Source organism: Pleurodeles waltl, chromosome 6 (genome assembly GCF_031143425.1).
Source record: "Pleurodeles waltl isolate 20211129_DDA chromosome 6, aPleWal1.hap1.20221129, whole genome shotgun sequence".
Classification (NCBI taxonomy): Eukaryota; Metazoa; Chordata; class Amphibia; order Caudata; family Salamandridae; genus Pleurodeles; species Pleurodeles waltl.
Genome location: NC_090445.1, coordinates 289,086,438 through 289,101,921, shown reverse-complemented (window position 1 = coordinate 289,101,921; position 15,484 = coordinate 289,086,438). Strand labels below are relative to the sequence as shown.

The window sequence follows — 15,484 nt, the reverse complement described above, 5'->3', positions numbered from 1 at the left end:
AATACCATTGATACAATAACAAGCCTCTAAACAATTTACAATGCACTGTTTCAATAACCAACACTTACAGGTTTCTGCAAAAATCAAAGCATAACAGCAGAATAACTAGATTCTTGGATGAGAGTTCTCCTGAGAATCACAAAGAAGAACCTAAAATACTGATCAGAGCCTCATGACACTCCCAGGGTTACTCAGAACACAGACTTGAATTATTGGCACTCCCAAGGTATACTTGATACATGCACTGGAGTCGGGGATACTACCAAGGCATAGTATGAAACAACGACCATAGGTTTGAGTTTAGCAACCCCTCAAGGTATGCATAGAAATAAGGTTACACACAGAACTAGGTTTTATTTGGAACAAGATTGGAGTTACTCACACTTCCAGGACTACATTTGGTGCATAAGCTAGAGTTAATGACACTCCTAAGGTTACTCTTGATACATAGATTTGGGGTTACTAACACTCCCAAGGTATGTTGAGAAACATGGTTACACTCTGAACTCAATTTCACTTGGAATAAGGCTATACTTGGAACAAGATTGGACTTATTGGCACACCCCAGGGTTTGCTAGAAAATAGTATGGAAGTTACAAGGTTCATACAAATATCAATCTCTTTGAAAGAACATTCTTCTCAACACTTCTGTCCTATGAAGAAAACACAGGGTTGAGTCTCTAGTCCATGAGCAAAACAGTTTGAGCGCCAATGTAGAAGAGATGGTCTGGAGTAAGGACAAGCAAGGAATGCAGGAGTATAAAGTACACAGAATGAACTGGAGACGTCTAGTGTCTTGAGGAGGCAAAATGTCAGGCCTGCTTTCTACTAAAATGATTAGTGCACACTAACCTGAACAGAAGGTACTTTCCCTTGTCTAGTATTTATCTGGAACCCGAAGATAGCAGAAGGCTCGGTGCAAGAAGCTCTAGAGGAGGCGGAATCGTAGCTCAGGAAGGAAGACACTGGAAGTGTTGCAGAAGCCAAAATCGGGACGTTATCAGGAAGGCTTGGATGACCGGAATGCTAGAAATTTCGGGCTACTCGACATTGAGTGCAGAGAAGAAGACTGCATAGGGCTGGAGCACTGAAGATCCAGGCCACTAAGGGGATGAGTGCAGGGATGTTGCTTGTGCAGGACTGCAACAAGGCCAAGCCCTGATGCAAACTCAGAGGGGGTATTTGTACTGGCAGGCTAGAAGGCTTCAGAAGGGCACGTGCCCCACATGGAAGCGTGGAATATTCCAATGAACCTAGGAGGAAGACCACATATTACATACAACAGATATGAGGCCTTTCAGGAGACAGGTGCAAACAGCAGTTAGCAACAAATAGCAAGTTCACCGGATCCCCCAGTGCATGATGTTTCAAGTCAATAGGTCCCAATATAATGTACTATTCTAAAAAGACACATGACATCTACAGGTGCACAATAAAGCAAATTTGCCTTGCAACAGGACAGGAGGGTCCATGGCTCAGGCTTCCCGGGAGTGAAATCATGGAGGGCTGGAGACTGGAAGGCGCTCTAAGTAAAGCATGGCTGGGAGATCTTGGAGTGAGTAAAACCGTCACACATAGGGCACAAGATGGAGTTGTGACTGACCCAATACCTACACCTGGTGACCACTTTGATGTAGAGGAGGCTCCAGTAGGTTTCCACCCCACAGGGGTGTCAGGCATCCCCTTCCTTCCTATCCTGGCCCCAGCTTGTCTGCTGTCACAAAAGACCAGTGTCAAACCTTTTATAAGAGAGCTCAGGCAGAGCTTTTTTGATGTGCAAGTGTGGTAGGTGACACCTCCCTTGTTAACTCAGAGTGGCCCATCCACACCAAGGATGCCAGGTCTAACAGTTATTATGCAGGTACAGAAGTCAATCAAATTTCATTGACTTTTGTAAAAGCATGAGCCAGGCATAGGTCATGGGGGCTGTTTTTTTGATCTTCCAGAGGTGGACTGATTTATAATGAAATGACAGGTGAACTAGCCTATTGAAAAAAAATTGAATAATTTACTTACAGTTCATGCCATAGAAAACCTGGAATGTCTGATGCAGTGCCGATAAAATGCTGAATGAAGCATAGATCTGTGGAAAGTTATGCCAGTTTCCTTGAAGGGAAGTCAGCTTGATACAATACACCTATTTTTCATTTCCCAAATCCAACAATACTCTTTTTGTGTCAGAAGGGTAAATGGCTGTGTAAGAAAATGTGTTATTATTCAGGGAGTATGTGATATAATCTACATATAATAAGTTCAAAATCTTGTTAGATCCACAAACAAGTTCAATTAATAAAATTGGGCTCAACCTCTGGTAGCTGTAGCACAGAGAAGATGGGCTTAACTTAAGGAAAATGATGTAAAGTATTTAGCAGTACAGGAACAAGTAAATGCCAAACATAACACAAAAAAATCCCACAACCAATATCTGACAAAAGAGAACAATTTAATAAGATAAAGGATGCCAAGTCTAAAATTCAATAAGGGGAGCTGGATATTTGTTTTTTAGGGCAAAAAGCGACAAGAAAAAGTAAAGTGCCTATCAGAAGTCCATGCTCATGGTTGATCAGGACCTAGGCATGATGTGAGACTGAATGCAATGGAGTGGATGGCGTTGGATACCTCAAATGGGTTGTCCTAGTCAAAGATTTTACCTTCTGACTTTTTCTCTGAAATGGAAATTGAAATACAATGGTGGGACAAAGCGACCACATTCCACTGAAGCTATTGGTTTTGCTGTGAAAGCCTCTGAAAGGGAAAATTCATATTTTGTGCCAGCTGAAATCCTCTCATTTGGCGATACGTTTTGCAACTTTGGCCAGTCAAGATTTTTACCTCATAACTCACTCTCTTTTTTGGTGGTCAAAATCTTTCACTAGAGCAAGCCTGCAAGCTGTATCTGACAGAGTCCTCTCAAAGTCAAACCCATTTGCTGTGAGGTCCCACTGATGCTCCAGAGGTCTTTTGAAGTAAGAAAAATTCCAAACTTTTCAGACTTTCATAAGAAATTCCTCTTGGACTCCTCTTAAGCTCCCTTATCCTCATGGACAGCACTTAGGGGGGCATGGTTCACTACAGAAGAGGCCTCCAGTAGGGTCCAGTCTAGATCCTGCTGCTATTGGTCCACTGGGAAAGGGCCTTTTGCAGCTTGTCACGTCCAATTAGCCAGCCTTGGCCTGAGACAAACTCAGTATAACATCACTGTTATGCCCTTGAAGACTGCTGGTGTGCCATCTGTGTGTGTGTTTAGGAAATGAGTAGCCCCTCCTCCTTAACTACACTAAAGTGTATCTAAGATCTGTTCCTTTTCTTACTGGGCTGCTGCCAAGCTGGCTATAGAAGGTCCAGGATACAAATTATTATCTTCTCCAGATCTCCCTTTGCACTTAATTAGGAATAAATAAGACTTATCGTAGTCCCTTTCAATTTGTTGAGGTTCCTTAACCCTCCCTTGCAGCCCTTCCTATGCTGATAGGAGTCAAGTACCTCACACCCAGATCTTCCTGCCAAAAGGCCTAAGTGATTGTCTCTGCTCCGGGAGCTATTTTCACACTTCCTTAAGGGGAAACAGTGATAGGCACCAGCTGCTCACAGTCTAATGCTAAATAGTCTACTGGAGGTTCAGGCAGACAAAGTGCAATATTTAAAGGTCACGTTTCCTAACTATTTATTCCAAAATCAAACTTCACCATTGAACTGTATTTTTAATTAATATTACAAAATAGGGGTTATGTTATTCTAATAGGTTGTGCCAAACCAGAAACAACTGACTTGTGATGTTATTCTGACTTTAATTTCTTTCCAATAGGGCAGCCACAGCTCTTTCAAAGTTAACATCTGAGGCTACAACCTATAGGTACATGCCACTAAATGTTTGCATGTACCACTTTTAAAAAACTAGACACCCTACCCTGTGGCCTGCAAGGCCTATGTAAGGGTGGCATTTAATATTTAACGTAAGATTGGAAGGTTTGCTTGCAGGCTTAAAAGCTGCAGTAGCCAAGCTGTAGGTTTACTTTGTCATGCTAGTGAATGGACAACATGTGCTGCAGCCGGCAAGTGGCATTTAACTTTTCAGTGATATTAGTGTATATTCCTACACGGTATATCATGGCTTTACTTGAAAGTTAAAATGCTAAATATGAGGTAGCCAATTCCTTCACATTTTAGGGGTCAGAGCACATGTACAGCAGGGTCTCAGTGTACAGAGTTAAAAGAACAGGTGCACTAGTGTTAACACTGAATTGTATTAATGAATACTCATGTATTCTGAATGTTGGATTTGCATAGAAAATGAACTAACGTAGAGAAAAATTATGCACGCATTTGAAGTTGCGCCTATCTGAGTGGCTGTCAATGTTCACAAAGTGTACTTATTAATTGCTTATTAATGTACGATGTTGAGCCTATGTTTAATTAATCTAGAAATATGCCATATTAAGGGTTGTGCATTATGTATTATCTTATTAATCCTAGGACTCAACTTAGCGAGGGCTTGGGCCTAGTTGCACGGCCTCAAGCTGCATTTCTTAGACAACTTATAAAATGGCTGCTTAGAGAGTTAAATTGTGATTTTTCACTGTACTGACCAAGTGCTCATAGCTGAAGTTCGTTCCCATGAGAACTGCTTGCTAGAAGATGTTGTACTAGTGAGGGATACAAGGTATAATGTAGTATGTGTAAGAATGACCTTCCCAGGAGAAGACAATGGATGCACTGACTGGAGTATAAGCTGCAACAATATTGATACCTGACGAGTGCAATGACGAGAAAAGGAGAAGATGATCCAATCATCGACATGTGAACCGTGTATTAATAAGTTAACAGATTTGGGGCTTTATTTTCATTGGACTAAATGCAAACATGCGATTCTTTGACCAATAAGGATGTGGGAAGTCGTTTTGCGAAATCTACCTTGACCGGACTGCACCGAGAGGCCATTAGCTATTTTCTTCCTAACAGTCTTAAGAGGCCATCCTGCAATATTCTTCTTAACTGTCTTGCGTATTTAGCTATTCTTTCCAAACTGCTTGAAGAAACTTTGCTTTTCTGATCTTTAATGCTGAATACTGATGTCTTGCTGACCGAACTGATGTCCTATTGAGGAAGACTGTCACAGTTTGCTGAACCATACTAAGGCAAGGTATAAGGCAATGTTACTGATTGTTACGTCTATTTGCTTTTGTCCCTAGGTACTAACTGCTATTTTGATAGTTGTTTTCCAGATTTGTGTGACTAAATTGTTTTGCATGTAGTCCAAACATGCTATTCTAATTTGATGTTAGTAAGGGTTCTCACATGACACTACATGTAATAATAGTTGATGTCTTTTCTTTGCTGAATCTAAATGAGTGCCATTTCCTTTGAGCAGTTATTCGTGCTATTAATTTGTACTGTAACCTTAGAATGTGTAGTGGCTCAAGCTTTAATTAGATTGCAATTCTTTTGTCGCTTTGGTCAGCCAGTATTGTTTTTGTCATTTGACTTTGAGACTAAGTTTAATTTAGTTTAGTTTTACGGTTTTATAGAGTGCGTAGCTACCCTAGGGCATCCCAACGCTAAGGTACGTGAAAGACTCCTTTCAAGAAAAAGAAAAGAAAATCAGGACAAAGGGTTAGCTACAAAAAGTACAGTTTTTAGATTCTTCCTAAACTGACGTTCTGAGGGTTCATGTCGAAGCTCTGAAGGGAGGGAATTCCAGAGCCAGGCAGCTTTAACAGAGAAAGAGTTGCCTCCCCAAGATCTCTTGAATCATGCTATATAGACTTGCCGAAAGGTGAAGGACCGCAAAATTCTGGGGGGGACATGGACAAAAATGCGATGTCTGAGAAAAAGGGGACCCTTGTTATGTAGGGCTATGTGGATAAAACATAAAGTTTTAAAATGGATACGCTGTTTTATGGGCAACCAATGAAGTGCTACAAGAGCTGGCTTCGCAGAGAGGTGTCTGGGTAGATTAGTGAGGAGCCTGGCTGCTGCATTCTGTACAACGTGAAGCTTTTTTACCACGTAGTCCGGATAGCTGAGAAATAGGAAGTTGCCATAATTGAGACGAGAAAGACTCAAAGCCTGAATGAGGATTCTTCTGGCCGTGGAATGTAGAAGATTAAAAATCTTCCTAAGAGATCTTAGAAGGCCAAAGCACATAAAAGAAACCTTTTTAGACTGGAGCTCCATAGTTAAACGGGGATCAAGCCAAGAACCAAGGCTTTTGATGTGTGCCTTGGGGGTGGAAGGCTGCTAAAGGCCTCTGAGTGTAGCGCCAAAGGGATAGAAGGAGAGCCATTACCCACAATCATTACCTCTGATTTTCCATCGTTAAATTTCAGTTTAGATTGGGTCATCTAATTGCCAATGTCCATCACACATCGGGAGAGACTGGCAGAAGAGGAATCTCCGGTACTAGAGAGGGATACTACTAGCTGGGTGTCGTCAGCGTAGGTGACCATTGAGAGGTTGTGGGGGGTGACAACTTTGGCCAAGGAAGATAGATAAATATTAAAAAGAGTCGGGCTTAAGGAAGAGCCCTGAGGAACTCCACAAGTCAGAGGATAAATATCTGACAAAAATGAGTGGTCTAAAACTTGAAACGATCTTCCCGTAAGGAAAGAGGAGAACCAAGAAAGAGCAGTGCCTCCTATCTCCATCTTAGAGAGTCTCTAGAAAAGGAGGCTATGGTCCACAGTATTGAATGCTGCACTAAGGTCAAGTAGGATAATGGCAGCATGACCACCTTGATCTAGAAGTTGCTGGGCAGATTCAGTGACTGCTAAAAGAGCGGACTCAGTACTATGTTGGGCTCTGAAACCCATTTGAGAGGGATCTAAGAGCTCCTGGTTCTCAAGATAGCTGGTCAATTGATGATTGACATGTTTTTCTAGGACCTTTGCTAGAATGGGGAGAAGAGCAATGGGTCTGTAATTGTCCAGGGAAACGGGGTCAAGTTTGGGCTTTTTCAAAAGGGGTTTGAGAACGCTTAAAAGATTGGGGCAAAGAGCCTAAGGATAAAGAATGATTTAGAATGCTTGTTAGTGGTGGAACAATAATGTCTAAAGCCAGCAACAGAATGGAAGGAGGGGTTGGGTCAAGAGGAGAACCCGATTTAATGTTAAGAAGAAAGTTGGTTACCAAAGCGTCTGTGAGAGGTTGGAAAACAGTTAATGCCATTCCCGAGAGAAAAGGATTAATGGACTGACAGTCCAGGGTTTCTTGAAGTGAAGAAGGTGGAAATGCAGAGTATATTTTAATGATTTTGTCCTGGAAATGAGCAGCTAACAAATTACTATATTTAGTAGATGCCTCTATAGGAGAGTCAGTTTGAAGAGCCAGGGTAAGTTCTTTAAAAATCTGAAAGATTTATTTTTGGGAGTTAGATGATTCTTCTATTTTGGTACTATAGTAAGTGGTCTGAGCTGCTTTAATATTCTGATGGTAGCGTCTGATGGATTGCCTATAAGCCTCCTTGGAGGGGAGGCTATAGTTCTTCCGCCAAATTCTTTCCAGTTTTTTACAATTCTTTTTAAGTTCTAACAGGAAAGGTGAAAACCAAGGATTAGTCCAGGGAGGTAGAGATCCATTTATCAAACGACTCTGCGGTAGTCAAAGCCGAGTGATTGTGGGTCATAGAAGAGGCACGAAATGCATTATTCCATTCATTGGGCACCACTTTTGACCAGATTCGCCCCAATATTTTTGTCCTGGGTTGCGCACCTAAAGAGTACTTACAGGAGGGAGAAAATGACAAAAGGTAATGGTCTGTCCAAAGTAGAGGCAGAGGGGTAAAAATAGTGAGATCAGGAGCGTTACTGAATATAAGGTCAATAGTATGGCCTTTAGGGTGGGTGGGTCCAGTCGAATATTGGGTCACGTCTAAAGCAGTAAGAAAGGCTAGTAAGGATTTGGCAGAGGAACAGTCTGCATTATCAAGATGAATATTAAAATCAAAGAGAATAGTTAAATTGGGGGTTTTACAGATGAGGCTGGCCACAGCATCAGGTAAAGCTTCTAAGAAGCTGACACAAGAGCCCGGAGGCCGGTAGAGAAGGATGCCAGAAAAGGTGAAGGTGGGCAACAGATATAGTGAAAAAGTCATGCTCTTGCAACCCAGGATAACGAGTGTCGAGGTGACACATTTAATTGTTTTCTTGTGTATAATAGCAATGCCACCCCCTCTTATGTGAGGTCTAGCTACATGAACTATTGAGTAAGTAGATGGTAAAGTTCTACAAATATCGACAGACGAGTTTTCCGTCAACCATGTTTCAATAAGAAATAAAATATTGGGTTGGAGATCTTCTAACCGGGTGTAGATATGTAGGCAATGTCACGGCAAAGAGCTACAATTGAGCAAAAACATTCTGCCTAACTGGTGAGGAGAATTTTTAGAAGGTGGGGAAGTAGTGGGTATCCAAGAACAACTGGGGCATGGTGAGGTGTCACAAAGACATAAAGGGCCTGATCACAACTTTGGAGGAGGTGTTAATCCGTCCCAAAAGTGACGGTAAAGTGACGGATATACCACCAGCCGTATTACAAGTCCATTATATCCTATGGAACTCGTAATACGGCTGGTGGTATATCCGTCACTTTACCGTCACTTTTGGGATGATTAACACCTCCTCCAAAGTTGTAATCAGGCCCCAAGTGTCTGAAGGGACAGCACAGACCATAGGGGTTCTGAGTGCAGGCAATTGTGAGGGAGAATAGACCAACCTGTTAGTGTCAGAAGGAACAGCATCTCTAGGGCTCTTCTGGACACAGATGGGTGCAGACGGGCTTGCCTCTGTCGCCCCTCCGGCGCACCAGTGGCGCACCCACTGCGCGGCCCGGCGAACAGAAGGCTTTAGATACCCCATCTGGGGAGAGCCCAAGCCGAGAGATCTAGCGGCTGAACCGCTAACCAAAATGGCAGCCGGAGATGGCCTTACGAGCACAAAAAGGAATGAGAGGAAGCTGCCGGAAGCCACTGAACACGGGCGCCGGCAGCCACTAAAGTAAAAACTGGAAAGAAAAAAAAATATCAGAGTAAAATGCCCCCGAAATATAGAATATTAAAATAGAATGGCCAAAAATCATATAAAATAGCACCAAGTAAACAGTAAAAATGGCCACAATCAGTCGGCAAATGCCATAAGAATGAAATAGTGAAAAGCAGTTTAAATAGTCTGACTCAGAAGGAGTCAACATACCTAAAATGGTCGGCGAACAGAAGGCTTTAAATACCCCATCTGGGAGAACCCAAGCTGAGAGATCTAGCGGCTGAACCGCTAACCAAAATGGCGGCCGGAGATGGCCTTATGAGCAGAAAAAGGTATGAGAGGAAGCTGCCGGAAGCCACTGAACACGGGCGCCAGCAGCAGTAAAAATTGGAAAGAAAAAAAAATATCAGAGTAAAATGCCCCCGAAATATAGAATATTAAAATAGAATGCCCAAAAGTAATATAAAATAGCACCAAGTAAACAGTAAAAAGGGCCACAATCAGTCGGCAAATGTCATAAAAATGAAATAGTTAAAAGCAGTTTAAATAGTCTGACTAAGGATGAGTACCTAGGGGGGTAATTTTGACTCTGGCGGTAAAAACTGAGTGCCGCCGCAGCGACAGCCGCCGAAAGACTGTCGCCACAGCTACCAGATGTCTGCCAAATTATGACCACAGCCAGATGGTGGAACTCTGGCTGTGGCCATTATTGGGGATGGCTGTAAGGTGGGGATGCTGCCAGCAGCAGCACCATGCCAGTAGACCGCCGCCAGCCGTATTATGAGAATAATACAGCCTGGCGGTGTTCTGCTGGTGGACGCTGCTGCTGGCAGCAGCGTCCCGTCTCCTGCCGGAGGACCCCCTGGACACAGGTAAGTGGGTGCTCTGACAGTTTGGGGGTGTGAGTGTGTGTATGTTGAGTTGTGTGAATGCATGTTTGCATGTATGTATGTAAGTGTGTATGGATATGTGTGTGAATGGATGCATGCATGCGTGGATGAATGTAGGAATGGGTGTGCGTATGTGCGTGTGTGCAGGGAGAGGCGTGTATAAAGGGGCGTCTGGAGAGATGGGGGTGGAGTTGGAACCTGTGGAGGGGGAGGGGGATGGAGAAGACCCCTATCAGTGACAGGGATGGGATTCCCTGTCACTGATAGTACCTACAGCCATGGTTTTTATGGCGGTAAGGAAGCCATGAAAACCATGGGGGTAGGCGGGGTCAAAATCCTGCAGGCGGGCAAGTGACGGCTGCCAGGCTGGAGATTCTTGTCTCCAGCCCGACGGCCGTTACCGCTGTGGCGGTCGGTGTGGTACATTGGCGGTTTGACTTCAGCCACACTGCCAATTTCATAATCTGGAGGAAAGTACCACCAGCCTGTTGGAAGTACTTTCCTCCATATTACCGCCGGGGTCATAATGACCCCCTAAGTTACGTGACATTAGCATTGTTGATATAGGGAAATAAACATTCTAACTTTTACATAAAGGGGTGGGTATTTGTGACCGCTAAGTTATGGTGAGTGAAAATTACTGACTCCTATTGATTATTGATGTCATTGATTGTTATTGATCTGTATTGGTACGGGTCATATGGTGGGAACTACTCGAAGCGCAGTCAAAAGGTCCATCGGCCTATACGCGTCTCCTTGTAAGTTTACTTAATAGGGTCTGACGTACTAACACAAGTGCACAAAAATAGGGTTGAAAATGTAGAAAGGGGTAGTTTCTCAAAGGTTGCATTGTCTTTGCCCCTATTCAAGCTTGAGCCATACAAAAAGATCTTTGTAGGATTGGCACCAAAGTATTAAACTGTCTTATGCATACTTTTTCTGGCCTCTTCTACATCCTCATCCTGATTTCCTGGTTCCACTCATCCATTCCCTCATGCAGCAATGACATTCAGTGTTTTTCTTAACAATATGTTTCCTTTTCGAACTCACAGCTTGACTCATTTTTTTCACAAATCACATTGGGAGTTTTTTAAGAACAATCTACAGAGACTAAATCACCATTGGGCCATCCCAAAATGCCCATGACTGAATACAGAAATATGTTCACTGTTTAATTAACTTGAACCTTGACAAAACTTCAGACAAATGCACCCCAGTAGCTGGAACTCACCCACTTCTTTCCGTTCAGCTTACCATGGCTTACCTGTTGGCCTTGTGTATATACTCATGAGTCAAAACAACTATCAACATGTTAGCATGCATTTAGTTTCTAAGAGTAATTTTGTTGGCCTGATATAGAGGACAGCAATCAGAATTCTTGCAATTTGTGCATTTGCTTGTCCTAAAGACATGATGTGTATCACAATGTTTTTGATTACTCAACTGCTTCTGGCTCCACCAAGATAAAGGCTCTTCTGGCAGTTATTATACATCCTGAAAGTGTTTGAGATAGATGCCCAGTTTAGGGCAGGTGGCCCATTGGCATTTGCAATCATTTGATTTCTTTGAATGTAAGTCCGCAATGTAAACTAGGGTGGTTTTGCAAGATTAAAATCAAAGTTATCTTTTTTTGATCTCTGAAGATCCAAGTGAGGTGAGGGTATCTGTGGACACATTCACTGCCAACCACCGCCCCCTGTTATTCCAGATCTATGCAGACACACATATAACAGTAGATTTAAATTTGTGCTGATAGAGTCTCAGGGATGGCCACTCTCCGCATATTGACAAATCTCTACTCTTGGTTCTTTTCTAAAGGAGAGGAGAAGTTGGAGAGAGCAGGATACATGTTGTTTTTGTATTTGGGGTAGTTTCTGAGTGTGATAGGCAGGGAGTGGGAGGGAGAGAATGAGAGGAGACTATTGATAAAGGAAGGCTGTATTGTTTGTGGATTTCGATGCATCATAAGGGGGCATTCATAACATAAAATGAAGATGTGCAAGCATCAATAATGTATTTTCCCCTCTCGGTGATTCCAAGCGACATCACACCCAACTCAAGATTATTTTTGCTTGTTGACTGCATGTTACTTAGAACCTCTTAGTGGATTATAACTCTGCTATTGATTGCAATCTATGATTCTATCTGACATCCCAGAGTTGACTGGCATCCATAATTCTATCAGACATCCCACAATTTGTAGCTAAAGTGCTATTTTGAAATTCTTTATGGAATCCCGGAAGGTTGAACCATCAGCCCAACCTGATTGGTCCCAGCTCCAGGATCACCTCAGAGTGGGAACAAAAAACGGCTCTTCCTTTCTAGTCCTCTACATAGTCTAGCACTATTGTCAACTCCTCCAGAAAGTGGTACTCCAGCCATAGAGAACTTTGCAGTGAAGTGAGTCACGAAAAATTGCCTGGATTAATGAGGAAACATAACATGAAGTTCCTTAGTCAGCTGACTCAGCTTTTCTTCAGGAAGTTTGAATACACAGAGCTTCATGGTCTTATGAGGCCAACATTTGCCTTCACCTTGACAGGAACACAGACTTACAATTCAGAGTTGAAGAGTAAGTCTAGGCAGTGGGAAGGTTAGCAGTGTAAGGAAGATGAAATAAGCATGTTGTCCATATAGATCAACAGAAAAAATCCTTAGGTGTGGAGATTCCCCACTACTGCACAGAGAAGCTTTCTAAAGCCCAAGGATGCTGGTGATAGTCCTGAAGGGAAGACACAAGAACTGTCACACTTGACCAGTTCTACAAAGTCCTAATCATCATGGACTTTTCTCTGGAATTAAAGAGATGCTGAAGTGCCACTGATGCAATCATTCATACCATGATATTGAATAAAGAGCCAATTGTTGGACTTAGGGTGTTGTACTTGAGCATAAGTAGGATATGGTGAGGGGGGCTTGCAACATATTATAAATTCTGCTGAATGCACACAGTATAATCAAGAATAGTTGGATCATGAAATCTGCAAACTGTGTCATCATTTACTATATTTTTTATGCATATGATTGATGGAAGGTCAACTTGTATACCAATTTATATAATTCAGACATGAAGAGAATTGATTAATAAGAAAGACGGACACAGTGTAGCTTCATGTTGAATAAAATGCTGAAGGTTATGAAAGCAGGACAAAAAACAATAACTAGGCTTTTTGCATGAAAAATATTGAAAGATGGGATGACAGATTTTCCAGAGGACGATAGTGGCAAAAATATTTAGCACTGGTTCACACATATAGATTAAATCTTACAAGTAAAGTGGTAAAATGTGATGCTATGTTCATTAAAATAACAGAAGGGAAACTCAAAACTGTTGTGCAGCTCTACCACTATGCAGAAAACCAATTGGTCTAATCCCATGTAACTGATAATGCCTTAAGCTCACATTTTGTAACCTAGCTCCAGTTTTGGCAAGACCCACACCTTCCTCTCAGTATTCTGGCCCATTGTATATGTAGAGAGTAGTAAAAGGATGTGTGACTCCGCCGACGATAAGGCTCTCACCTGTGGTGCATTGCAGAGATATCGTAGCATCTCTCCCACATACTGAATGACAGTGACCCGATGCTTCCTGCAGTCTTCCCAGAACTGAGAGACAGAGAACTTAGATCGCAATATACACGTTGCCCCTGAAATAACAGAGAACGTTAGGCATACAATTTGGACAGTCCATTTTGCTCTTCAAGGGAAAACAGGCAAACCTGGAACAGAAAAATTGAATGAGCATCTTATCATTACATCACAAAAGATTATTTACTCATTTTTAGGTCAAGCGTAGAGTTCAACGTGTTGTATACTTTTAAGTATAGTTATAATATGGTTTCATGAGAATTCAAGCAATTTCATTTGTTGGTTTCAGTGTCCTTTAAAAATCCTTGCTTGCTAGCGGTCGGTTCTGCTTCTTTGTCCTGCCTTTTACTCTTTGGGAGCAGCACCAACTACTGTATAATTACTCTATGTCCTGTTTATCACTTCTGTACGGGACTTTTTTTTTAGTATTTGCCTGTTAGTCTTACACTGTGGGTGCGTGTTCAGTACCTCCTACCCACCAGCTCCTTCTACAAACATAAAACCAACTTCAAAAGGAGGCTTTTCCAGTCCCCCTTATTTATCTTAGCTCCCACATTTGGCTTGGAATGGGGAACTTTAATTTCCTCGTTGCCTCTGCCATAGCCGTAAAAGACCAGCTGCTGTGCGCCGATCGGAGGTGCTTCAAGGGTGTGCCCTGCTGATTAGTGACTGAAAGTGCGATGTTCGTATGAGTATGATCCCACAAAACTGCATTTAAATACAGCGGAAATGCAACATACAATTTACTTACACAAACTAAATACTCTGTAAAAAACAAGAAAAAGGCACAAAAACATACAGAAAACACTGTGAGGGCAGCTCTGGGCTCCACAAGGCTATAACTGCCATTTCCTCTTTAATGGTTCCCTTGAAACTGCCTTCGCTCTCCACGTGTTGTCCTTCCTGTCCTCCCTTTCGCAGTCGAAGGATTTGCATTGACCCTGTTAAATGGATAATAACCAAGAGGTCTGTGTGCATATGTTTGTTACTTGTTTTTGTTATGCGGCTCACAAAAAAAAAATGAATAAACAAATGAGAAAGGCGTGTCGGTGTGTGTGGATCTTGGCCTGTGCCCTTGGGCCAGGCGTGTGTTCGAGAGCTCCTTGAAGACAGCAAGTGTTGTAAAGGAGATGGTCATGGGTTCGCCTGGATTCTTGAAGTTGAAACATCTGAAGTGCCACAGACGTTTAGCTTTTTTGTCACACTGTCTGGATGAAATAAAAGGTTCTGTATGAAACCAAAAATGAAGCATATGACATGAGCTGTCCAAGTACTTCGTGTTTTTTGTTGAACTATTTGATGTACTTCACTTTATATTATGACTGTGGCATTTTTGACATACATTCTTAATTTGGTGCATGCAGCAAGAATAAGAAAACAATACATTATTGTCTCCTTTCTGTAGAACTTCATGCATAAGACGTTGATTATTTTCAGTATCCTTATGACAGTTGTATTGGTATCTGGAATCATTTTGTGCCCTTTTCGATTATGTTCACCAAAGTCTGCCATAATTGCCTGCAATGCTGGACATGTTTCAGTACTGCATTGCATCCAATCAAAAATTCTGCAGGATTGTTTGCTTCAAACATGCACATCTATGGAGAACGTGTCTGTTTAAATGCACTATTTATGCTCTTCTGCGTTATTTTGCAATTGGTTGAATTTGAGTGTGAAAATGATCAATACGAATATGCCACTATGAGGTGCAGAGTCAGAGAACATCCGGACATATTTAACTTTAGCTTCATATTTAAAGTCTCTTTAATTCCTATCCAGTCTGTACCTATGTTTTACCAAATACTGCCACTTTATTCTTTAGAACAGCCCTGGGATAGTATTGAAATTGGCATTTGTATAGCATGTTGATACAGCTAATGTGGCTTAGACACTGGTTGTACTTATTTGTTTCTCATTTAAAATAAATTTACTTGTTATGCACGAAGGCACAGAAGGAAGAAACTGGAAGATGGAACGGAAGCTGCAAAAAGTTTACAAAAAAAGCATTTACAAGTCCGGGGTTTTTCATTT

At 42.0% G+C, this 15,484-nt stretch overlaps 1 protein-coding gene across 1 annotated transcript in view; it reads right to left on the bottom strand.

Annotated features, from left to right (window-relative positions):
• Nucleotides 1-15,484, bottom strand: part of LOC138299639 (long-chain fatty acid transport protein 2-like) — a 645,148-nt gene that overhangs the window by 258,658 nt on the left and 371,006 nt on the right. The window contains exon 4 of the mRNA XM_069238086.1: nt 13,388-13,512. Coding sequence (XP_069094187.1) covers nt 13,388-13,512 — 125 coding nt within the window. The remainder of the gene's footprint in view (nt 1-13,387; nt 13,513-15,484) is intronic.